The sequence below is a fragment of the Gossypium hirsutum genome, chromosome A08 (assembly GCF_007990345.1).
Source record: "Gossypium hirsutum isolate 1008001.06 chromosome A08, Gossypium_hirsutum_v2.1, whole genome shotgun sequence".
NCBI lineage: Eukaryota > Viridiplantae > Streptophyta > Magnoliopsida > Malvales > Malvaceae > Gossypium > Gossypium hirsutum.
The window spans coordinates 32,982,150-33,007,562 of record NC_053431.1 but is presented as its reverse complement, the minus strand read 5'-3'; the positions used below and the strand labels follow the sequence as shown (position 1 = coordinate 33,007,562).

Genomic DNA, 25,413 nt, shown 5'->3' with positions numbered 1-25,413 from the left:
ACTTAGTGCCATGCATTTCAAGTCCGCACACTTACCTTTTCCGCTATCCAAAATTGACTCGGTAAGGTCGCACCCTTAATGTAAATAATTTATAGAAAATATATATTGGGTTGCACACATAGTGCTTAATAATCAACCACGAACACTTAGTGCCATGTACTTTAAACTCGCACACTTAGGGCTGTACAATTTAAACCCGCACACTTAGTGCCAATCTCATGACCGTGAACACTTATTGCCCGCACACTTAGTGCCGAAAACCAGCCACTCAATAGGCTCCACTTCCTTTTTACATTCGACAAATTTCATCTCTACTTACATATACATTTGTATACATTTCATCTCATTAAACACAATGGTATAGGTATTACGATCCTTTAACTCAATACCAAAGATATGCTTAATGACTTACTTGTGTTGGGTAAGATGGTTCCAACTCGGCTACTCGATGATCTTTCTTTGCCTTTGCTCGATTCTCCTCCTTTAACTCCTTGAGCTTAATCAATAAATCAACTAGTTTAACCGCCTTGCTAAATATTTACAATCCAATTACACATGCATATGTATGTTGGTATATTCGGCAATCACCCTTACTAATCACCCACTTGATCAATTATAGAGAATCAAAGTTAATATCACAATGTGTACCCTATATGGCCCATTATACATAATCAAATTTAACATCATCTATATATTTACTCATATGGCCGAATATACCTAATCATACATACACCTAACCAAAAATAATTTCTAAAATCTTTATATCATTTATATACTAGTAAAGCATCCTCTCCCTTTCCATCAATTTAGCACATGCATTACTCATTAACCTACAAAAATTATATTCGGCCTTAGCACACAACTTGCTAACCGATTCTTCCCCATCTAGCAACCAATGCACATATGTGCTCACTCAAAAATGCTAAAAAAAAAAGGGATTCAAGAATCATCAATCCACCATCACATGCATCATTAACAAGCTTCATATTTAGCATGCAATGGCATTAACACAAACTCCACCTAGGCCGAATCTTAACTCATCTTCATGCCTCATCACCACAACATCAAACATCAAAATACCAACCAAGAATGTAACATGCATGGCCGAATATCATCTCCATCATTTAACAAAGTTTGAACCATGGCTAGGTAGATTTCAAACTTACAACTTAAAATATACATGAATCTCAAAGAATAATATCAAACATACCTCAATCTAGTTACATGCATGGCCAAACTTCCTCCTAATTCTCTTCCAAACCAAACATGAAGCAAGAACTCCTTCCTCCTCCCTTAGAATTTTCGGTCAAAAGAGGATGAAAAAGGATGAACAAGTTTTTCTTTTCCTTTCTTTAGCTCACGGCAATGGGGGGGAAACAACCACTCATTTTTTTGTTTTTCCTTTCTTTATTACCCATACTCCTTATTTTATTTTTTCCTACATACTTCACTAGGCGAACATGTTCCCAACATGTTTCCACCCATAGCATGGCCAACCACTAGCTCAAATTTTGGGTAATTTGACATGCAAACCCATCATTTTCACAACATGCATTAATAGACCATTTTAAATTAGCCTATCATATTTTCACCATGTCTCATATCGATCCCTATTTAATAATTTCTCATGCAATTGGCAAAATTGGAGAATGAAACTTCCACATACTCATGTACACACATAATAAGCATAGAATATGGAAATTAATTATTTTTATGACTCGGTTTTGTGGTCCCGAAACCACTTCCCGACTAGGGTCAATTTTGGGATGTTACAACTCTCCCCCACTTAGGAAATTTTTCGTCCCCGAAAATCTTACCGATAAATAGGTTTGGGTATCGTTCTTTCATCGAGCTCTCGGTTTCCCAAGTAGCTTCCTCGATCCCATGTTTGAGCCATAACACCTTCACTAACAGAACCCTTTTGTTTCGCAACTCCTTCACTTCACGAGCTAGGATACGTATCGGTTCTTCTTCATAACTCATATCGGCTTGAATTTCAACCTCTGATGGGCTAATTATATGCGATGGATCAGATCGATAGCGTCGAAGCATCGAAACATGAAAGACGTCGTGAATCTTTTCAAGCTCAGGGGGCAAAATCAATCTATACGCAACCGGACCAACTCGTTCGGAGATTTCGTACGGCCCAATAAATCTCGGGCTCAACTTGCCCTTACGGCCAAACCTGAGTACCTTTTTCCAAGGCGAAACTTTAAGGAACACTTTATCTCCCACCTGATATTCAATGTCCTTTCGTTTCAAGTCCGCATACGATTTTTGACGATCTGTGGCTGCCTTCGGACTTTCATGGATTACCTTTACTTTCTGTTCGACATCTTTAATCAAATCAACTCCGAAAATTTTACTTTCACCGAGCTCGGTCCAAAACAATGGTGTACGGCATTTACGACCGTACAAAGCCTCGTAAGGTGCCATCTTAAAACTTGATTGAAAACTATTGTTGTAAGCGAATTCAATCAAAGGTACATACCGTTCCCATGAACCACTAAACTCAAGGATGCAGCATCTCAGCATATCCTCGAGTATCTGAATTATCCGCTCGGATTGACCATCGGTTTGGCCATCGGTTTGGGGATGAAAAGCGGTGCTAAAATGCAGCTTGGTACCCAAAGCTTCTTGCAATTTCTTCCAAAATCGCGAGGTGAATCTTGGATCTCTATCCGACACGATAGAAATAGGTACTCCATGTAATCTCACAATCGGAGAAACATACAATTCGGCTAGTTTATCCAATGAAAAATCTGTACGCACGGGGATAAAGTGAGCCGACTTAGTCAGTCTATCAACAACAACCCAAATCGCATCCTTCTTACTTGTTGACAATGGTAGTCCGGACACAAAGTCCATTGTGACTCGATCCTATTTCCACTCGGGTATCATGATCGGCTGAAGTAATCCTGAAGGCACTTGATGTTCCGCTTTCACTTGTTGACATATTAAACATCTCGAAACAAAGTCGGAGATGTCCCGTTTCATACCATGCCACCAAAACCGTCGTTTCAAATCGTTGTACATTTTCGTACTCCCCGGGTGAATTGACATTCGGCTTAAGGCGTCCGCAACCACATTAGCCTTTCCCGGGTGGTAATCAATGACAAGCTCGTAATCTTTCAACAACTCAAGCCAACGTCTTTGTCGCAGATTTAAGTCTCTTTGAGTCATCAAATATTTGAGACTTTTGTGATCCGAAAATACATGGCACTTTTCGCCAAACAAATAATGTCACCATATTTTCAAAGCAAATACAATGGCGGCTAGCTCGAGATCATGGGTTGGACAATTTCTCTCGTGTGGCTTCAATTGTCTCGACGCATAGGCCACAACTCAACCTTCTTGCATCAATACGCAACCCAACCCGAGTAGGGATGCGTCACTATAAACTACAAACTCTTTGCCTGATTCGGGTTGCACTAAAATTGGAGCTTCAGTCAAATGAGTTTTCAGTTGATCGAAGCCTTTCTGACATTTCTCCGTCCATTCGAACTTAGCATCCTTTTGAAGTAGCTTCGTCATTGGTGTGGCTATCATCGAGAAACCTTTGACAAATCGTCGGTAATAACCGGCGAGTCCCAAAAAGCTCCGAACCTCAGTAATATTTCTCGGAGGTTTCCAGTTAAGTATGGCTGAGATTTTGTTCGGGTCAACTCGAATACCCGATGCGGATACCACATGACCCAAGAAGCTAACCTCTCTTAACCAGAACTCACACTTACTGAACTTAGCATATAACTTCTTATCCCGCAAAACTTGCAACACTAATCTCAAGTGTTCAGCATGTTCGATCTCATCTCTTGAATAGACCAAGATGTCATCAATGAACACAACTACGAACCGATCCAAATATGGTCTGAAGATCCGATTCATCAAATCCATAAATACTGCAGGGGCATTAGTGAGCCCAAACGGCATCACTAAGAACTCGTAGTGACCGTACCTCGTTCTGAAAGCAGTTTTGGGTATGTCCAAATCTCGAATTCGCAACTGATAATAGCCCGATCTCAAATCTATTTTTGAGAACACTGAGGCTCCCTTCAGTTGGTCGAACAAATCATCGATGCGCGGCAACGGATATTTGTTCTTTATCGTCACTTTATTCAGTTGATGATAGTCAATGAACAACCTCATGGTTCCGTCCTTCTTTTTCACGAACAATACTGGTGCACCCCAAGGTGAGAAACTTGGTCGAGCAAAACCTCTATCCGTCAATTCTTGCAACTGAGATTTTAACTCTTTTAACTCGGTTGGTGCCATACGATACGGAGCTATCAAAATCGGCGTAGTCCCAGGTACAAGCTCAATACCAAACTCTACCTCCCGAACAGGTGGTAAACCCGGTAATTCTTCAGGAAAAACATCCGGGTATTCACAAACCACCCGCACAGATTCGGGTTTCTTTTCTAATTCTTTATCATCAAGTACATACGCAAGGTATGCTTCGCACCCTTTTCTTACATATTTCTGGGCCAACATTGCTGATATTACAGCTGGCAACCCCTCCAAATCCGTAGACTCAACTCGGATTACCTCGTTATTTTCGCACCTCAAATCAATAATCTTGCTTTTGCAATTCACAACCGCATCATGCGCGGTCAGCCAATCCAAACCAAGAATAACATCAAATTCATCAAACGGCAAAAGCATCAAGTCCGCCGGAAAACAAGGACCTCGAATTACTAGGGGACATCTCTTACACACTTTGTCGACAAGCACGTAACGACCCAAGGGATTTGACACCCGAATTACAAACTCAGTAGACTCAACAGGTAGAGTCTTACTGGATGCTAAGGTTTCACATACATATGAATGAGTAGAGCCAGGGTCAATCAATGCAATCACATTAGTATCAAAGAGAGTGAAGGTACCAGTGATGACGTCAGGGGAGGATGCCTCCTCTCGTGCGCGAATGGCATATGCTCTAGCAGGAGTACGGTTCTCGGCTCGAACAGCCGTATCAGAGGTCCCTCTCTGACTACCACCCCTACCTCCTAAAATTCTCGGCGGTCTACCTCTAGTTGTCACTCCACTAGGTCTTGCACCTTGAATCTTATTCTTCTCATCAAGCTCCATGCAATCTCTAATGAAGTGGTCCTTCGAACCGCATCCGTAACAGGCCCTGTTAATAGACTTACCCCAACATTCACCTATGTGTCGTCTTCCACATTGGGGACATTCAGGTTTCTCTAGACGATTATTGCCCACCCTAGCTACCGAAGTAGCTCGGGAGTCCGTCGATGGTCTTGCTCTGATGGAAATTCCCGCAGTCGTCCTCGACTTATTAATGTCCTCCCTGAACTTCTTTACGGCTGAGAACGGAGCTTTACCCGTCGATCTTTTACGATAGTCTCTAGCTTCAAATTCAGCCTTCTTCTTCTCCCTTCCAAGTTCTTCCGCCTTGCAGGCTCGTTCGACTAGTGTTACGAATTCTTTTATTTCCAAAATACCCATTAGTAGCTTTAAATCTTCATTCAATCCTTCTTCGAATCTTTTTCACATAGCAACCTCATCAGCTACACACTCCCGGGCATACCTACTGAGTCTTACGAATTCATGTTCGTATTCAGATACTGTCATACGGCCTTGCTTGAGTTCCAAGAATTCCTTACGCTTTTGATCAATGAACCGTTGACTAATATATTTCTTTCGAAATTCCGTCTGAAAGAAGTCCCAAGTTACTCGTTCGTTTGGGACTATGGAAATCAGGGTCCAACACCAATAGTAGGCTGAGTCCCGCAACAAGGATATAGCACACTTTAGACATTCATCGGGTGTGCATGACAGTTCATCAAACACCCGAATGGTATTATCAAGCCAGAACTCGACCCTTTCAGCATCATCAGTAACTATGGCCCTGAACTCCTCAGCCCCGCGCTTCCTAATCAAGTCTACAGGTGGCTTACTCAGCCTCACAGGATCAGTAACTGATGGCATTACTGGCTCCGGGGGTGGATTATTCAAATTCGGGAATTGTTGGACAGCCGGATTGGTTCGGGCATACTGCGCGACCCACTCATTCATCATGGTAAAGAAGGCTTGTTTAGCCCCCTCACCTTGATTATTCGCAGATGACTGAGGTTCAACAGGCGGTGTCCCTTGTGCAGGAGCAGCCGCTACACTTTCAATGTCATCCGCCAAGGTTCTCTCTACACCGGGATCCATTTACTAATCAAAACATAAATTTTAACCGTCAGAAGTCATCACACAGTTAAACATTAACATTCGGCATGTATAGCTAGACTCATACGTGCTATGGTAGTCCTAGAACCGACTAAACCATAGCTCTAATACCAATCAAATGTAACACCCCGAACCCGAGACCGACACCGGAGTCGAACACGAGGTGTTAGCAGACTTTAAACCCTTTATAAAAATATTTCTTAGACACTGCCAATCTGCGTACTAGTCGCTTTAAAAATTATATCTTGAGTTTCACAACTCGAAAATCAGTTTCGTGATTTTTCCCTGAAACTAGACTCATATGCCCATCTACATATTTTTTTCTAGAATTTTTGGTCAGGCCAATTAGTACAGTTTCTTAGTCAAAGTCTCCCATGTTACAGGGATCGACTACACTGACCTTTGCGCATTACGACCTCGATATCTCCCTGCACAGAGCTTCAATACTGATGCCGTTTGTTTCTATAGAAACTAGACTCATAGAGGAATCTATACATATATGGCATGGCTCCTAATTATCTCTGGTTAATTTATAATGAATTTCCAAAGTCGGAACAGGGAATCCAGAAACCGTTCTGGCCCTGTCTCACGAGAACCTGAATATCTCTTAACATACTGTCCATATGATCTTTTCGTTGCTTCTATATGAAATTAGACTCATCGAGCTTCGAATACATAATTTATTCATCAATTTATTCCACTCCTACTATTTTTAGTGATTTTTCAATCTCACGTCACTGCTGCTGCCAGCATCTGTTACGAAAGCAACTATGCCCATTTCGTGATTTCTCCTTGATCTAACTAGTAATTCGTCATACATATCACAAATTATGATCATGACTAGCCATGCCAAAGGCTAATCATTGTCAAACATCCCTCTACTACACTATTGCCATATCATGAATTTTAACACCAAAATAATCAACCATGACATATGGCATAAAAAGGTCGAATTATCAAGATTTACGACCTAACGTTATGAAACCAAACCCAACCGAACATTTATGCCATTTTCGCATGGCTAAAAGTTTACATACCAAAGTTCAAACACAACATAATAGCCTATACATGCCAAAATGTTCTCCTAAGCCGACTAAGAAGAAAGTACCAAAACTTGCTAGCCGGTGTGATGACTTCGACGACGGCACGATCACGCAAAAAGAGATGAGTCCAAGAAACCTAGAATAGGTGACAAGCAAACACCGAATGAGTATATAACTCAGTAAGCCATAAGCATTCCACAACCATCCATTAATAAAATTATCACAACAGGAAACAATGAAATGAGGTTAAGTACTCCATCCATACCAAACTATACCATAGTTCCTTAAACCCTATGGTTCAATCTCATACCAAGTCCTACATTGGCCTTTCATACATCATTTTATTTTCGTTATAATCATACAATTAAACGAACTTTCACCTATTCCACAATGAACCTTATGTACATGACTTCAACTATAATCGTCACATAGGTTCAAAACTTACCAAGCTCAACTCCAAATATAAACATAGCGCCTATTAGCCATGAACTCAAGGTACTTACCTTTTCCGCTGTCCAAAATTGACTCGGTAAAGTCGCACCCTTCATGTAAATAATTTATAGAAAATATATATTGGGTTCGCACACATAGTGCTTAATAATCAACCGCGCACACTTAGTGCCATGCACTTTAAACTCACACACTTAGTGCCATGCATTTCAAGTTCGCACACTTACCTTTTCCGCTATCCAAAATCGACTCGGTAAGGTCGCACCCTTAATGTAAATAATTTATAGAAAATATATATTGGGTTCGCACACATAGTGCTTAATAATCAACCACGCACACTTAGTGCCATGTACTTTAAACTCGCACACTTAGTGCTGTACAATTTAAACCCGCACACTTAGTGCCAATCTCATGACCGTGAACACTTATTGCCCGCACACTTAGTGCCGAAAACCAGCCACTCAATAGGCTCCACTTCCTTTTTACATTCGACAAATTTCATCTCTACTTACATAGACATTTGTATACATTTCATCTCATTAAACACAATGGTGTAGGTATTACGATCCTTTAACTCAATACCAAAGATATGCTTAATGACTTACTTGTGTTGGGTAAGATGGTTCCAACTCGGCTACTCGATGATCTTTTCTTTGCCTTTGCTCGATTCTCCTCCTTTAACTCCTTGAGCTTAATCAATAAATCAACTAGTTTAACCGCCTTGCTAAATATTTACAATCCAATTACACATGCATATGTATGTTAGTATATTCGGCAATCACCCTTACTAATCACCCACTTGATCAATTATAGAGAATCAAAGTTAATATCACAATGTGTACCCTATATGGCCCATTATACATAATCAAATTTAACATCATCTATATATTTACTCATATGGCCGAATATACCTAATCATACATACACCTAACCAAAAATAATTTCTAAAATCTTTATATCATTTATACACTAGTAAAGCATCCTCTCCCTTTCCATCAATTTAGCACATGCATTACTCATTAACCTACAAAAATTATATTCGGCCTTAGCACACAACTTGCTAACCGATTCTTCCCCATCTAGCAACCAATGCACATATGTGCTCACTCAAAAATGCTAAAAAAAGGGATTCAAGAATCATCAATCCACCATCACATGCATCATTAACAAGCTTCATATTTAGCATGCAATGGCATTAACACAAACTCCACCTAGGCCGAATCTTAACTCATCTTCATGCCTCATCACCACAACATCAAACATCAAAATACCAACCAAGAATGTAACATGCATGGCCGAATATCATCTCCATCATTTAACAAAGTTTGAACCATGGCTAGGTAGATTTCAAACTTACAACTTAAAATATACATGAATCTCAAAGAATAATATCAAACATACCTCAATCTAGTTACATGCATGGCCAAACTTCCTCCTAATTCTCTTCCAAACCAAACATGAAGCAAGAACTCTTTCCTCCTCCCTTAGAATTTTCGGTCAAAAGAGGATGAAAAAGGATGAACAAGTTTTTCTTTTCCTTTCTTTAGCTCACGGCAATGGGGGGGGAAACAACCACTCATTTTTTGTTTTTCCTTTCTTTATTACCCATACTCCTTATTTTATTTTTTTCCTACATACTTCACTAGGCGAACATGTTCCCAACATGTTTCCACCCATAGCATGGCCAACCACTAGCTCAAATTTTGGGTAATTTGACATGCAAACCCATCATTTTCACAACATGCATTAATAGACCATTTTAAATTAGCCTATCATATTTTCACCATGTCTCATATCGATCCCTATTTAATAATTTCTCATGCAATTGGAAAAATTGGAGAATGAAACTTCCACATACTCATGTACACACATAATAAGCATAGAATATGGAAATTAATTATTTTTATGACTCGGTTTTGTGGTCCCGAAACCACTTCCCGACTAGGGTCAATTTTGGGCTGTTACAAATAGTGAGGTTTTTGTTTGTGTGAACTTAAGATGTCTAAAAGTCCGAAAAGAAACCCAAACGAGGGAAGTAGTTTTTAATCTATAAGAAATTTAGTGGAGGCATGCCAGATTTTACTCTCCAAGCATTCATGCGTGAAATGGATCGTTTATTTGATTGAAGGCTCAAACCCATCAAGGAACAATTAGACCGAGTGGAGGAACGAGACTAATGGGAATGAGTTTCTTCAAGATGAAAGATGGAAATAAGATTGTAACGAAGACAAATGTCCAATGGTTATTTGAGAAGAGATCCATTTCGTTATTCTTATATGATGAGGAATTCGAGACGAAACAAAACAAGCTTCGAGTTTGAAGTCTATCAAGGTGACGAACGAGAAAGCACAAGTCATTCGTTAAATGCATCAAAGTACTCATCTATGGAGAGTCAATCACTAACAGGTGATCGTGTTTCAAATGTAACTCCATCTATTTCTACCCAACGAAATTCTACTCTTTCTGAATCTTTTATGTTAACTTCTTCTTATAACGAAAGGAAGCGAGAAAAAGAAATTGAGAGAAGAAAAAAAGAAATGATAAAAAAAGAAATTGAAAGAAAAAGAGAGCTTGAAAGAAAGGAGAAAGAAAAAGAAAAAGAATGTGAAAAATAAAAGAAAATTGAAAAAGAGAAAAAGATTGAAGAAAGAAAAGAAAGAGTGCGAGAAACAAGTGTTGTTGAAAATGAAAGAGAATTGATGAGTGAAAGTGAGATTTCAACAATGAAGGAGATTATGGAAAAATAAAGGAAGCCTGAAAAAGAAACGAGTAGAAAAGATGAAAGTGAAAAAGAAAAAGCGAGGAATATTTTTACTAACCAACATGCAAGTTGTCCTCGTATTGTTTCTTTTTTTCAGGTTTCTAGAAATTCAAATGACAAGTTTCCACTTCATTACCTTCTGATGAGAGAAGATTCCATTTGATCGAAAAAGGTAAGATTGAAAGTGAAATCAAACCACAAGTGCCTAAAGTAAGCAAGGTAAAGTGTTTTTATCCATTGAATCATGGAAATCACATTTGAATGTTGTTGATAAAATTACCGATGAATTCATTCTCAAAAGATCTCCTCACTTTAAATTGGTTAATTGTCATTCTCTGGTTGCTGTTAGTGATTTTGTTTTTAAAATTGGTATGAAGAGTCTTATTATTGATGAGTATTGCGTTGACAAGTTTGTTGATGAAGTAAGAATAAATTGGCACAAACAAAATTTGATTTCGTTTGGTAAGGAATTGACACCTAAAGCTCCTAATCTGCTCATTTGTGTTGATAATGTGAATTCCTTAATTTGTTGTGCAAAATCCTCATGTTTGAGCCAGTCTGTTCGAATGAGATTTACAATGTATGATTGTTTGAATATGTACATACCCAAATTCTCTTTGTTTCATTTGTGTGAATTGTTGGTGATTAAGAAATGTGTGCCGTATTTTGGAACGAGTGAACAATCTCGTGTGTTCAAACCGGGAGTTTATCATTCTGGTTCGACATTGAGAGAGATCGAGCCTTACAAATTTTGTGAAGATAAGTGTGAGCGCAATGTGTGCTTAATTGTTGTTTGGACTTTAAATAAGAAAATGAAACTTATGCATCCTGATTACAACTTTGAATTGATTCATATTTCTTCTATGTGGCTATATATGAAATTATTGATTCATCTTGAAAAGGTAAGGCCAACTCGTGTTTTTGATCCTGGCATAGGGACATATGTTCAATTTGTGCATAACTTTTTAGAAAGTTCCTTTGAGTTCATCATCCAGGTTGTCACTAACCTCTTTCATTTTCGTGAAGGGGACACTTTGAATTGGATTCCTCCTAAAGAGGGAGGGCAAGCAACTAATCTGTTTCCATTTTGAGTCTTATGTAGTTTCTAGGTTTGTGACGATAAAATTTTTTTCAAACAAATAGCCCGATTTGGGGACAAATTGTCTTTAAGAGGGAGGGTATGATGCGAACCCTTCGCATCATGCTACAACGTAACTCGACACCATCTAGATTGGCCTAAACGCAAGGGGCCCATGTGCAAAATGAAATCTAATTTTAGTTTGTTAATTTGTGTGCAGGTTTTAATTACTAGAATTTGGGTTGGAAACCATTGTTGGAATAATCGAACAATCAAAGAAGTCCGATTCAAGTGTCCCATGCAATTTGCTACAAGCTCATTCAGTTCGTTCATAGTTCATCCAAGCTCATTGAGCTTAACATTAATCAGTTTTAGCTTGAGCGTCAACTTGCTGGAATATCTAATTCGGTTTCAACTCAAATTTAGCTTTATTTAATTTATGCATTTTTGAGCTTAAAAGTTGCTGGAATAAACTTTTAATGTGTTTAGTTATTTTAGTTTAATTAATTAAGTTGTTTTAATTGTCTTTAGTTGCTTAAATAATTAGCTTAATTAATTAAGTTGTTTTTAATTTTCTTTAGTTGCTTAAATAATTTCGGCAATTAATATGTTCCAGCTTAATTAAATTTGCTACAGCCATTTAACTTGTTTAAACATTTAACTTGTTTAATTGTGCTTATAGGTGAACGAATCATTGAACCAGTTGTTACATGGATTGGCAATAAAGGGAGAAATGAATTCAACTGTTATGAAGATGAATTAAAGGCCAGCAGCTGTTATGAGCTTATTCAAGTAACCGTTTGAAAATTTTAATGGACAAGGAGTTGATTACACAAGCAATTCAGCTTCCAAATGTTTTTATGTGTTAATGGCTATTCCAATTCATCCATTTACACCTTGAATCAATTTTCTTCAAGTATTCAAGCGAAGAGGCTATTCGTGTGCCAAATTTAAGCCAATTGTTGTTGTTGTCCATTCGGCTGCCCAAGAAGAAATAAAAGGTTGTTATAACCTTTTTAGTTGATCAAGCATTGAATCAAATTCTTTCAGCTTATTAAAGCTAATTATTAGCTGATTGGGAAGATTAAATAAGCTGCTCATAGCCGTTACATATGTTAGAGTTTCTCAAAGGTCTTTTAGTTTTAATTAGCTTAATTAAGTTCATCAATAACTCATTTAAGCTCATTAGTTTGTGTTTATTCGGCTAGAACATATTCAGCCTATAAATAGTTTGTTTTTGTAATTATTTTTGGAAAGACTTTTGTTAAGAATATGAACTTTTGTTCATTGTGAGAATTCAACTCTCATTGTTCTATCTTGGACTGAAACGACTTATCAAGCTCAACTTGTGGCGTCATTCTTTCCTTGTTATCTGAACTTATCACTTACCAAAGTTTGACGTTCTTTATACCTTTGGTTCCTATCTCGATAGATAGCAGGTCAAGGTTTTGTTTGCTATTTTCATCTACCATTATCCATCTAAGTACTTTTAAGCTTGGATCAACAATCTTATATATTGTTGGTTCAGCCTTTGCTTAGCCGAACACCTTCCATCCATCTTTTAAACTATTTTTGAGACCTTATTCCAACCTAACTTCCAACCTTTTCAAACTTATCTTTCCATTTTTCCAACCTATTTCGATTTAATTTAATGCTTACTTAATTTCACGATCGGGCAACTAAAACAACTCGAATCATCATTGAACCTAATTCGTATCATGAGGTGTGTAGGGATGGATAGGTATTATATACCTATTGGTATGTAGGGTGAATGGAAATGGTGTGTAGCGATCGGGGTAGGAAATTGCATCCATATCTATCTGTATTACATCTGTATCTGTTATTGCATTTGTATTACACCTGCATCTGTAACTGATCTGCTACGTATCAGGACTGTTTTGTGTCTAGAACTGCTTTAAGTTATTAATCTGACAGATAAGACTGAGTTTGCTATCTAAACACTCAATAATATCTGAGCTATTATACGTAGGCTAATTTGTTTATGCTATACTCTAACCTGCAACACACTAACTATTTTGAATGAGTTTCAAGGAACTCCTAGAACTAAGCAACCGGTGAATAAGGGACTCGATCATCTATCAGACTTATTATATATGTGTGTGTGTGTGTGTGTGCGTGTGTGTGTGTGTGTGTGAATTTATATCTTTCATTTCGTATTTAAGCTTCAAAGGTTTATCTATGTTTTTAGATAATGAATGATTTCATTACTTAACTTTGGATTGAAAAGAAAACTTGCTCTAGGTACGACCGTATTCTGGTAAGTTAACGTGACATTCTAGACTCAGACTCTCCCGTTTAGGCTGGGTTTAGGGTGTTGCATGGTCTATTACCTATTATTTAGTTGTAAGAAATTGTATAATTAAGTAGCATATTTGTAAACCAAGTTTTACAATATATTACAAAATATGTAATTAGTATCGTAATGGAGTTTTTTTTTTTTTTGTTTTTTTTGTATGTGTGTAATGGCATAATATCTTATGAGCACTTTTTGGTCTGTTATCAAAAATATTATTGAGCTAGTAAGAAATTTTGTAGTGTAATATATATTAAAAATCGTTCTAAATATATTATAAAATATGTGATAAATACTGTAATAAGATAAAAAAAATTGATAGCACAAAACTTTACGAGCACCAATTGGTTTATTACCAAACTATTATGTAAGTAATAAAAAATTGTATACTTAAATTATATATATTATAAGTTATGTTACACAATATATTATAAAATATGTAACTAATAGTGGAATTGACATGAACCCAATTACAAGTTAATTCATAGTTTTTTGTGTTCAGTCGTCTAAATAGGTACTTACTTGGATATTGATAGAATTATGAAGAGAATAGTGCTAAACTAAATTTGGATATTAACTTTCAAATGTAAATGAACTAGAAAAAATCAATGTTATATAACAATACAACCTGAATTTTATAAGGTTGTTTAAAGCCGAAATGTTTAGGGATGGAGAGAACCTTGACTCACTATCTATAATGAGATAGAAACCAAAGGTATAAGGTTGATCGTCACATTTTGGAATGGTGAACAAAGTGATAAGATCGATTTTGGTGAACGCCATAAGATATGATTTTTGATAAATTCGATAAATTCTTGAAGAATAAAGATATTAACTCAAATGTATTTTAATAAAAAAAAAGTCTAGCCTTTAAATAGTTCAAAACCAAACTATTTATAGGCAACATAAGGTAAAACGAACGGCCACAAACTAGCCATTAGTGAAGTTCTAGAATGTTCATTAAAATGCATTAAAACCTTCACTTCAACCGATAAGCCAAAAGAGACCTCCATTAATTCGTTTCATGCATGCTTAAGGGTTAAGAAAACTCCAAAAGTCACAATCAGTTCCTATGATGGACGATGGCCTTTAATGGTGCATGGGAAGGCTCAAAAGTCGACTTCTAGAAAGCTTCTCCATGGCTTTATTCAGCTCCCAACTTAAATGGTGCAATTAAGACACAACTCTTGACTGAATGGTCACTTTTCATGCTAAACTGAACAACCATTCTGAGTGTGAACGTAATGCTTTGGCAATTTTGAACAACCTTTCTTAAACTTTAATTAGGTGGCTGGCCATTGGATTACCCTAGGACAAATTAAAACTTGCATTAGGTGACACTAAATGCAACAATAAAGCAGTAGTAGATTTAGATAGAATTTAACACAATTTTAAGACACATTAAATATGCTTAAGACACATTTAAAATAACAAAGAAACCATTTAAACACACATATTAAACATGTAATAATAATGACGATATTTTAAGACGTATTAAAATGCTTTAAGAATAAAACCATAAATAAAAAAAATTGTGGAATAAAGCAAATTATTTAGGATGATTAATTTTGGGCCTGAAAACCCCACAAATGCCTCTTTGAGTTTCTTAGCCTTAGCCCACGTTTTAAGCCGAATGACAGCTTCGGTTTGGGCCCAATTAGGGGACCCGAGATCACATCAGTAATGAATATATATTTCTTTTTGTAATAGCACAAAGCCTTACGTAATCGATTAATCTATTATTAAAAATATTATTGAGGTAGGAAGAAATTATGTAGGGCAATATATATTAAAAATCGTGTCATAAAATATATTACAAGATATGTAATAAATATTGTGATGGGATAATGTTTTCTGCAATAGCACAAAATTTTACGAGAACCAGTTAGCTTATTACCTAAATATTATGTAGATAGTAAAAAATTGTGTAAATGTTCCTAATCCTGTTAAAAAGTATATTACAAAAATGTAATAAATATAATTAACATTTTTTTCTTTTTGGAATAACATAAAACCAAATTATTTGATTGTACAAAATATTATGCAAATCTTAAGAAATTATGGAATGGAATATTATAGACTAAAAATCGTGTTAAACTATATTACATATGTAATAAATACTACAATAGGGTTTTTCTTATAATAGCACAAAATATTTTTATTTTTATTATACAATATTATATAAGTTGTAAAAAAATCATGTAACTGAATAAATATATTATGTAATTAATGATACACTGTATTACAAGATAATAATATGTAATAAATTAATGTTTTCTTTATTGATTTGTGACCTGCTAAGTAGATAAAACCTTACGGTAAGAACTTGAGGTAGAATTTTCTATAAAATTCATTCACTTCAATTCTGGTTCTTCACCACTACTCTGTCAACTTCACAATTCACACTTCAACATCTATACAAATTACAGGGATCATCAAAATGCTACAATATTCTATTCCACTGTTCATTCTTTGCTTAGCCTTCTCACGCTCTTCAGGTACATCATCAATCCAGTAAGGAAAACTATACAGCATTCTAGCAAATTAAAAGTAACGCTTCACGGGTACGTCCGAGGAGACTCAATGTGGTTGCAGCAATGTGATGTCCAGTCAGCCCAGCAAGAGCAAGCTGTTCTTTCGGTGATGCATGCTCGATATAGTTGTCTGGCAAGACAATTGGTCGCCACTGGAAATTCATTTGGCAAATCATCAGAATAGGAAGGAATACTCGGACATAAGATTTTCTGGCCTCCCCAATCAACACCCTTCCCTCTCCCCCCATTGTCTTTCGTTTTAGTATTTCATCCAAATAATTTTTTTATTTGTCTGCAAAGAAAAATCTTACAAGGATACATGATAATATTACCTTGAGTCTTCCATCGAGCTGTCCGTCAAGCGCAATGAACTGCGCAACATGAGAACTAAATCCTCCAACGGAACCTTCCTCAACGGTTATCAGAATGTCATGATTGCTACAAAGCCACCTGAGAAGCTTGATATCGAGAGGCTTGCAGAACCTTGCATCAGCAACAGTTACATTGATGCCAAGCTTGGCAAGAAGGGCCTGAGCTTTGAGACAGTTTTGAACCATTGCCCCATACCCAAGTAAAGCAACATCTTTACCCTCAACAAGAACTTTTCCTGTTCCAATCTGCTTTACCGTCAAAATTTCATAAGAGGGATCAGCACCCGAAAAGTTTTGCCATCAGAATTTACTGATGAAAATGTAGTGTTAAAAGCTTTTAAATACTATTATTGGCATTACATGATACAGCTTCTTTCCAATTAATAAAACTTAAAGAGCTGAAACAATAAATTAGAAACAAAGGACATGAAACGATGACCTCAAGAGCACTTCCACCATGTATAGGATAGTCTGTCCTCACTAGGGCACCCCTTGGGTACCGAAAGCAGACTGGCCGATCATCAATCCTGGTAGCAGTGGCAACCATGTCTATCAGCTCATCCTCATCCGATGCTGCCATGACAATCATGTTTGGCAAACATGACATGAAAGTTATATCAAATGCCCCACACTGCAACGGACCATCAGATCCTACCAATCCTGCACTCGTAATGACAAATCGCACAGGAATCCTCTGCCGATCTACATCATGGACAACCTGAAGTATAAAAAGATTTCATCCATTGTGGAATAGTTTATCCATTTCTACTTCTATGCAGTAGAACAAGGCCTTATGGCATGACACTTAGGAACACCGAATTTTCAGACTCATGCATACAGGTGCCTGGTGCACACAGAGGGATGGAAAGAGAAAGAGAACCTGATCATAAGCTCTCTGCAGGAAGGCAGAAGGAATTATACAAAATGGCTTCAACCCTCCACATGATAAACCAGCAGAAAATGTAACTGCATGTTGCTCAGCCATTCCCACATCAAAAAATCTGTCGGAAAATCTTTCTCGGAATAACTTAAGTGATGGATCCATTTCTGTTCCAGCATGAACTACAACAATATCTTTTTCTTTCTCTGCCTCCATAACCAAAGCTTCCACCAAGCAGTCACTATAAGTTCGGCAATGGCCATCATTCGAGAAAGAGTAAATGTCATTCAGATTTAAACCTGTAAGAAAATACAAAGAAAGTGCAGTGAGGATAGGCTGTTAACAGTAAGCATGCAATGTTCAAGAGACCAAAAGGGTTTTTCATACACTGTCCTTTGAGGAGAATGGATAAGGAAAGGTTACCAAGCATAAACAATCACAAAATATTGTTTTTAGATTCTGTTCTGTACAGTAAGCAAGTCAGCTTTCCTTAGGGCGTTAAGGCAAAAGTTTGATTCTGTTATAAAGCAGAAGGTAGCATCCTTGAGAATGCACTAGAGTATGATAAATGACAATACATGGATAATTTAACCAACCAGAGGGAAAAGAGGTTCACTATGCCTGCAATATACATATTAAAGAAGAGAGGACAATGATATATGTATTACGTGTCGTTAAAAACAAATTTCTACATATCAAAGTAGCAACATACCTTGTTAAAGTTGTGGCTCAAAAGTGTTATTGCAGAAGAATTGATAATAACCTTGGGAACAAACACCATTGAAGGGTATACAGGAGACATACCTTCTTGCTGCTTCTCCACTGTCACTTTCTTTTGGTTATCTTCTGAACATTGATTTTCCTCTGTTATCACATGAATCAACACTGGACCCATTGAATCCAGAGACGCCACTTCTTGTAGAACACATATCAGATCTTCTAATTTGCGTCCATCAACAGGACCTATATAATACAGCCCAAGCTCTTCAAAGAGAGTTGATCCAAGTGGACCCATCATACCACGTGCATACTCATCAACTTTGGCTGCTAGTTCATGCATTCCCATACCGATTCTTTTGGTAACATCCTGAAAGTTAAAGATCTATTAATTCAATGGATAATGGAAATAAAGTACTTTTTCAGCTTAATTATCATTAAGATTTCTTTAGGAATTGGACAGTGGAACATCATCAAATTATCAGGGAAATTACTACTATCACATGATCTTTTTGTTGCCAATATGCAGCCCAAGGACCCCAATTACCCTCTGTAATCCAAACATTTATTTTAATACCACCTTATTTACAGACTACATCAAAATAACTCTCAAAGTCCATTGTTCACTGAATGCCTGAATTCCAATCATCCTCAACGGATTTATAAGGCCTGTTAATTGATAGTGTGATAAAATAGGATGTATGCACACAGACTTCATGAAAATGTATGAACAAAATAAGCAAAGAGCAGTTACAGCAGGCAACATTCAAAATGCTCTTGCATTTGCAGAGACAGCTTCTAATATGATTCATATTTGAATATTCAAGTACAGTCCTACTAGCAAATGAATAAAATAAAACGGGAAGGAATAACAAAAAAGAGGCCTTTTTTTATGTTTATCCAAGTCTCAAGTAGGTAGGAAGGACTCCTAGATAAGAATTTACCTTAGCAGCTTCTCTAAACTTACGAAAAGATTTACTTGATTGGAGCCTGCTAAGGGTACTGGATAGAGCATTGATGGATGTCTTGGGGCCCTCTTCTATCTTTGGATGCAAAGAATGGCGGCTGTCATTTAAGATCACAACCAGATTTGAATCCAAATAACCAGCATTGCTCATGGCCTCATAGACCTGACCAGCCATAGTTGTGGTATTGTTAATTACTGTAACTACACGTTCCCGCTTGCCTTTAATATCCCGCGCTACTGCCATACCTAATATGAAGCAGGAATCTCAATTTCCCAGTTTCATTCTGAAGATAAAGAATAATCTACCAATGAAAGCTATAAAAATATAGACAAAGAGTAGGCAAATAAATACTACCAAGTCCAGCAGATATACTGTTACACCCATGCCCAGCCCCAAAAGGATCATATTCACTCTCAGTTCGAGAAGTATAGCCAGAAAGACCATTCTTTTGTCTCAACGTAGGCATGAGGATCCGCCTTCCTGTAAGAATTTTATGTGCATATGTCTGCCAAGAAAAAGAAAAACTAGCAGAACAAATAATTGCAGATCATAGATCAAAAAATTGAGCAATACACAATATTGTGCTTCCTTCAATTTATTCACCATTTGCTCATCAAGATAGAAAGATGTAGAAGCATGTTAAGAACTGCATGAAGTACGACATTACCTGTTCCCCGGCATCCCAGAGTATCTTGTCCACTGGAGCATGAAAAACATAGTGTAATGCGACTGTCAACTCAACTGCTGCCAAACTGGCCTTGAAGGATCTTTGAGTTTTTGACTTTGTAGAAGACAATTCCAAACGGATTTCATCTGCTAGTAATTTCAGTTCCTGCAGAGACAATCTTTAATTTACCATGCTTAAGGCTTATGCATACTAAATATAAACATTAGAAGGCTCATAACACAAACCTTGATACTCAAGCTTTTCAAGTGGGTGGGGTTTTCAACCACATCAAGTATAGGTGTAGGGGCTTTCTCCCAGAACAAATCATCAATATCAGGCAAAGAGCCTATTTTATTTACTAATCCCTGCACCACAAAAAATCAGACATTAAAATCAAATTAATGGCTTTCGCTATTTAGTAAATTCAGATCCACATGCACATACACTCATGGGAGCGATGAAAAACCATCAATCAAGAAAAACCAGTTTTTTCTTGGTCAGAACTAGCTAAAGCTAAAATTTCCAGGACATTTACATAGTGAGTCTTCCAGACAAAGTAAAAATATAAAAATAAAAATACAGCTTGTTTTGATCAGGTTTTCTGGGGACATTCACTGAAAATAACAAGATTATTAAATCCAGTACTCTAATGGAAAAGGCCATTTCACCATTCCAAAGACAACCCAAAACCTTAGAAAAATGAAATTCTAATTCCAAGTCCCTCGTTTTCCCTTAACAGGAATAAATCACTCCAGTTAAACAGTTGCAACAAAAAAATACTAACGTTTAGTAAGGGTACAAAGACACAGCATAAAAACCACATATATCCAACAAGAAATCAACATTGAACTCAACACTTTCTATTCGTAATAACACAATTCGAGAAAAAATTCAGGAAACCAAGAATCTATTAACAAATGCTATTGAATATACAAGCCAAATAAAAAAAGAAAAGAAAAGAGAGAATTGATGGCATACCTTTGATGTGGGGTGGCTGTTAAGCTTCGAAAGATTAAGGGTCGAGGGGAAACTGGAGCATGAAAACTCAGTTCTGCTATCAAATTTGGCGTGAAAATTTGCAGTGATTCCAGAAGGGCACTGGGTTGGAGCAGTACCCATGAGGGAAAATAAAGACCCAACTCAAAATAATTCGGTAAAATCCAGAGCAGACAAAAAATAAAAATAAATAATCACAATCGATGAACATCAGTTGCAGAAAGCTTTGGAAAGAAACATCGACTATGAAAAAGATGACCAAATTGAAGACCGACATTAGGAGTGTCAGTTTAGTAAATAATGAGACTTTCGGAGGTTAAAATGTCTAAAGAAAATTCGTGGATGAAACTCAAGTTTTCAAGTAAATTTGTAATTTTAGTAGTATGTTATTTGGAGTAGATTTTTTTATTTACTTGGGGAATTCTAGGGTAACTTTTTTTTAATAAAAAATTAACTTACATTTATTTTCTAAACATAATTTAATTTTTTAAATATATACTTGGAGCTATTCTAAAATTTTAAAAACTCTAATAAGATAATTTTCATTTGATTTTTTATAAAATAAGGAAATTATAATTGACATGCCAATTATTATGCCAACACAATTTATACTAAAATTTTGAATATAATACCTATATATTAATATAATATATATTAAATTATGATATATACATGTAAGTGAAAATAGTATAATAAATATATTAAAAAAATTGATTGAATTGATAAAATTGAGATTTTAAAAATCAAGATGTGTTTGGTTTAAATCTCTTTATTTTTTTTATAAGTTGTACTGAAATTTTGAATAAAATATTTTTTCTTAATTATAGTAATATAAGTGATAATAATAATTTAGTTCTTAAAAAATTAAATTAGACTTAAAATTAAATTGTTAGGATAAATGATATAAAATATTAAATAAGTTAAGAGAAGACACAAACTATTATAAAATAAATAGACAAAGTAAAAAAACAAAGAGAATGGGAGAGCAAACAGAGAGCGTATTTCATTGATCAATCGAAATGTTTACGCATTTCTCCAAAGTCTCTATTTATATGCATAAGAAGTATAAATGAAGTAGAGATCTACTTCTAATCACTATTAGAATTTAAAGTACATCAAAACTTATCTTAATCTTAATGGACATCCACTTAATAAGATATTCATAACATTCCCCCTTGGATGTCCATCAGTAGATAATGTGTCTCGTTAAAACTTTACTAAGATAAAAACCCCATGGGAAAAATTTTTAGTGAAAGAAAAAGAGTACACATATCTATAATACGCATAATATGCTGCCTCATTAAAAACCTTTCCAGGAAAACCCAATGGGACAAAACCTCGGTTAAGGGAAAAAAGAGTACAGCGCATATTTACTCCCCTCATGAAAACATCACATACTTTCTCATATTTTACGTCTTTAATCTTGAATACTAGTTTTTCAAATGACTATTTGAATATATTTGCTAAGCATTTATTTCACCATTCTTTTGAAAGTCATGAGTGAGGGAAAATTTGGGAGAAATATATGTTGATCTCTTCAGGAGTTTCAGCAATAATCATAGCAAACTTTAATCATGATTCTTCTATAAAAACACAAATAAGTATTTTTGATCATGTTATAATCCTCCTTCAACTACTATTCACTATGTCAAATTTACCATATATGTTCAAATTATTTCAATTCATATAAATGAACAATTTCCTGAGAATTCCAATATGCTTCTGACATTCTAAATCCTTCAAAGATGTTAATATAAATTTTACTATATAGTGATTCATAAAAGGTTGTAACAACAACCATTAAACGCAAGTTAAATCTTTTATGAATTGTCAATTTAATAATATATCTAAAGGTTATTGTATCTACCACAAAAGAATATTATATCTTTTCATAATAAATGCCAATACTTTGTAACATCCCAAACCCGGCCTAGACGTTATGGCCGAATCTGGCGAGGCTACATTAAAGTGTTTTTCGAAAAACATTATTTCATTGTAAAATTCGTTTTATATTAAAACCTCTTTGAGTTCTTAACGAAGATTTAGGAAGTTTCGTTTATTGGTAAAACTCAAGTTTGTTTAGCACAATGAAATCATTTTGAATTGATGTTACTTTTTAGAATATTGTTTTGCTGCGGAAGCTTTTAAACTATGTTGCGTAAACGTGGTGTTTTGGAAAACATTTATCTTTTTGAAACCCGTCTTTTTCCTACGCCTAGCAGTTTATACCAATGCAAGTAAAAATCCCAAATTAGAAGTTAAAACTTTAAAGAGGCCTTATTCCAAAAAAAAACATTCCAATTTTAAATTACTTAAAAATTAAAATCCAGTTTAGAGGCATGAACAGATGTGTGGCCACCTCCAAGTCCCTCGCAGCACCGATCCGCCTAAGGATTACCTGCGCAGATAAGCAGAAAGGTGAGTTTATGAAACTCTGTGTGTAATCCTTTAATAAACAAACAGACAAACATATATCAAACAAATCCAGTCTAGGCCTAAGCACGTTTCAGTATCAGTCCAGTCTCAATTAGAGCCTTAGCCCATAAAGTAACAATATCAATATAGGCCTTAACCCAATTCAGTAACAGTATCAATATAAAATGCAAACACTAATCCTACCCAGCCAGCCTCTACACTCCACTCTGTCCAGTCCTGCACTCTATGTGGGGATAAAATCAACCCACCCATCCCTACACTCTAGACTATAACACCGATTGTGGCACTAAACAATAATTACAGCAGAGCTGCCAATATAGTACACTTTCTCCAATCATTAAACCCATCCCCACGCAATATGTCATGCGTCATGGCATAATATCATACATATATGCAATATACAAATGGCATGCTCAAATACAGTCATACATATCATAGGGGCATATCAGTCATTTCATCAATTTGGGGTCTAGGTATACTTACTAACCCAACAGTAGGTCTACAATATTCTCGGACAACCCGTCCAACCTTAACAGTCAAACAGTGAAAATGGGCCCAAGGCCCATAATACAACCCATGTGGGCCCACACGCCCGTGTGGCCCACAAAGCCCAATGATGGCCTTGGCCGTATGGATTACACAGCCTGGCCCAATATCTCCACACGTTCGTATGGTTTACCTGTGTGAGGCCTACGACCTCGTGGGGCCCACACGGCCCATTTCGGCCTAACGTGACCCAGAATGGCCTAAGCTCATGAAAACACTCATGGTGGCCACTATGATCAAATGCCCACGTTTTATACATTTGGATTACCACAAGAGCGAGCGCACGTTCGTGTAGCGTCAATAGTCATATTTTTCAACTTTTGTCGATTTACGATATACGATAATGGCAGTGTGGTTATACACCTGTTTGCGAAAGTGTGTGACTAATCCACGAGCACTCCAACCTATCACAATTAGAAACTTCAGTTAATCCTTTATCAAGCGAATTGAAAAGAACCCTAGCCAACACGTTCGAGATTTTACCTATTGCTCGCCTTGATCAATCACATTAACCCGTTGCAAAAGATTGCTTAAAATCCTTAAAACCTACCTGCATCCATTCGAGCCTTATCAACCATTAACCAAATGAATAGTTAAAACAAGATGAGTAACCCCTTACCGAAAACACAAAGTCAAGACTAAAGGAAAGGAATAATCGGCCTACACCCACACAAGAGCCGAAGGTACACACTATGATAGAGGCAAAACTGGACAATTGCACTCCTATCATAAAACGGCAACACAGGAAAAGTTAGGTGTAAGACAAATATGGCAAAGAGGGAGAAAGAAAAGAACTGTGCCCTAAGCCGAAAGCCAAACTTACCAAATCGCAAAATCAGTCTCTTGTATTTACCCTCAAAATCGATAGAGAGCAAGGGGAAGAGATCAGCCCACAGAAGGTAGAAGGAGTAGAGGTATTCGGTCAAAAAGGGACCAATTGAAAGAGAAAGAGAGGAGATGTAATTGATCAAAGAGGAAGTCGATTGATAGAAAGGGAAAAGAAAGAGAGAATAGATCAACAAGCAAGGTTAGAAACCGAAAGAGTTTGTGAGAGGGAGGACAAGGGATATTCGGCCAAAGGGAAGAAACCGATTGGGAAAAAGAGTGATGGAAAAGAAAATCGGTGGCTAGAGGACTAGAAAAAATAGCAAGAATCGAAACAAACCAGAACCAAAAGGTACTCGAAAAAATTAATAGCAATACACGGCTTCAAAAACACAGAGTGAAAGGGACCAAAAATTTGACAAAACCCGAAATGGAGAGAAAGCTACCCTACTTAAAGCCAAATTCCTGAGTGGTCAAAGACCCTATTCGGCTACAACTCCTCCACTTTCAAATCCCATAATTATCCTAAAATATCATCTCCTCAACCACCAAATTCAAACTCTATTCAACCAAGCAAAGTTTCGGTCAACCTAGGACACTTCCATGGCACTTGCAACAAAATAAAATACACC

The 25,413-nt window shown here is 36.5% G+C and overlaps 1 protein-coding gene across 2 annotated transcripts; it reads right to left on the bottom strand.

Annotated features, from left to right (window-relative positions):
- Window positions 1–16,167: 16,167 nt before the first annotated feature.
- LOC107907177 (probable 1-deoxy-D-xylulose-5-phosphate synthase, chloroplastic) lies at window positions 16,168–21,261 on the bottom strand. Of its 2 annotated transcripts, XM_016834467.2 has the most exons (10): window positions 20,957–21,261; window positions 20,224–20,343; window positions 19,979–20,143; window positions 19,666–19,816; window positions 19,288–19,556; window positions 18,431–18,713; window positions 17,627–17,925; window positions 17,186–17,464; window positions 16,708–16,992; window positions 16,168–16,527 (listed from the first exon to the last, which is right to left on the bottom strand). In XM_016834467.2, exons 1-10 carry the CDS (start codon window positions 21,095–21,097, stop codon window positions 16,378–16,380), a joined length of 2,142 nt encoding a protein of 713 aa, XP_016689956.1. In that variant the 5' UTR covers window positions 21,098–21,261; the 3' UTR covers window positions 16,168–16,377. The 2 variants fall into 2 exon arrangements, with proteins under 2 accessions (XP_016689956.1, XP_016690032.1); XM_016834543.2 differs by lacking the exons at window positions 20,224–20,343; window positions 20,957–21,261 and having other exon boundaries at window positions 19,666–19,835.
- Window positions 21,262–25,413: the final 4,152 nt, after the last annotated feature.

Coding starts and splice junctions, on each gene's coding strand:
- LOC107907177 (XM_016834467.2), bottom strand. CDS start 21,097: ATGGGTACTGCTCCAACCCAGTGCCCTTCTGGAATCACTGCAAATTTT. Junction 20,344..20,956: donor ACAGCCACCCCACATCAAAG/GTATGCCATCAA, acceptor TTTGTGGTGCAG/GGATTAGTAAATAAAATAGG. Junction 20,144..20,223: donor TGAAAAGCTTGAGTATCAAG/GTTTGTGTTATG, acceptor TTGTCTCTGCAG/GAACTGAAATTACTAGCAGA.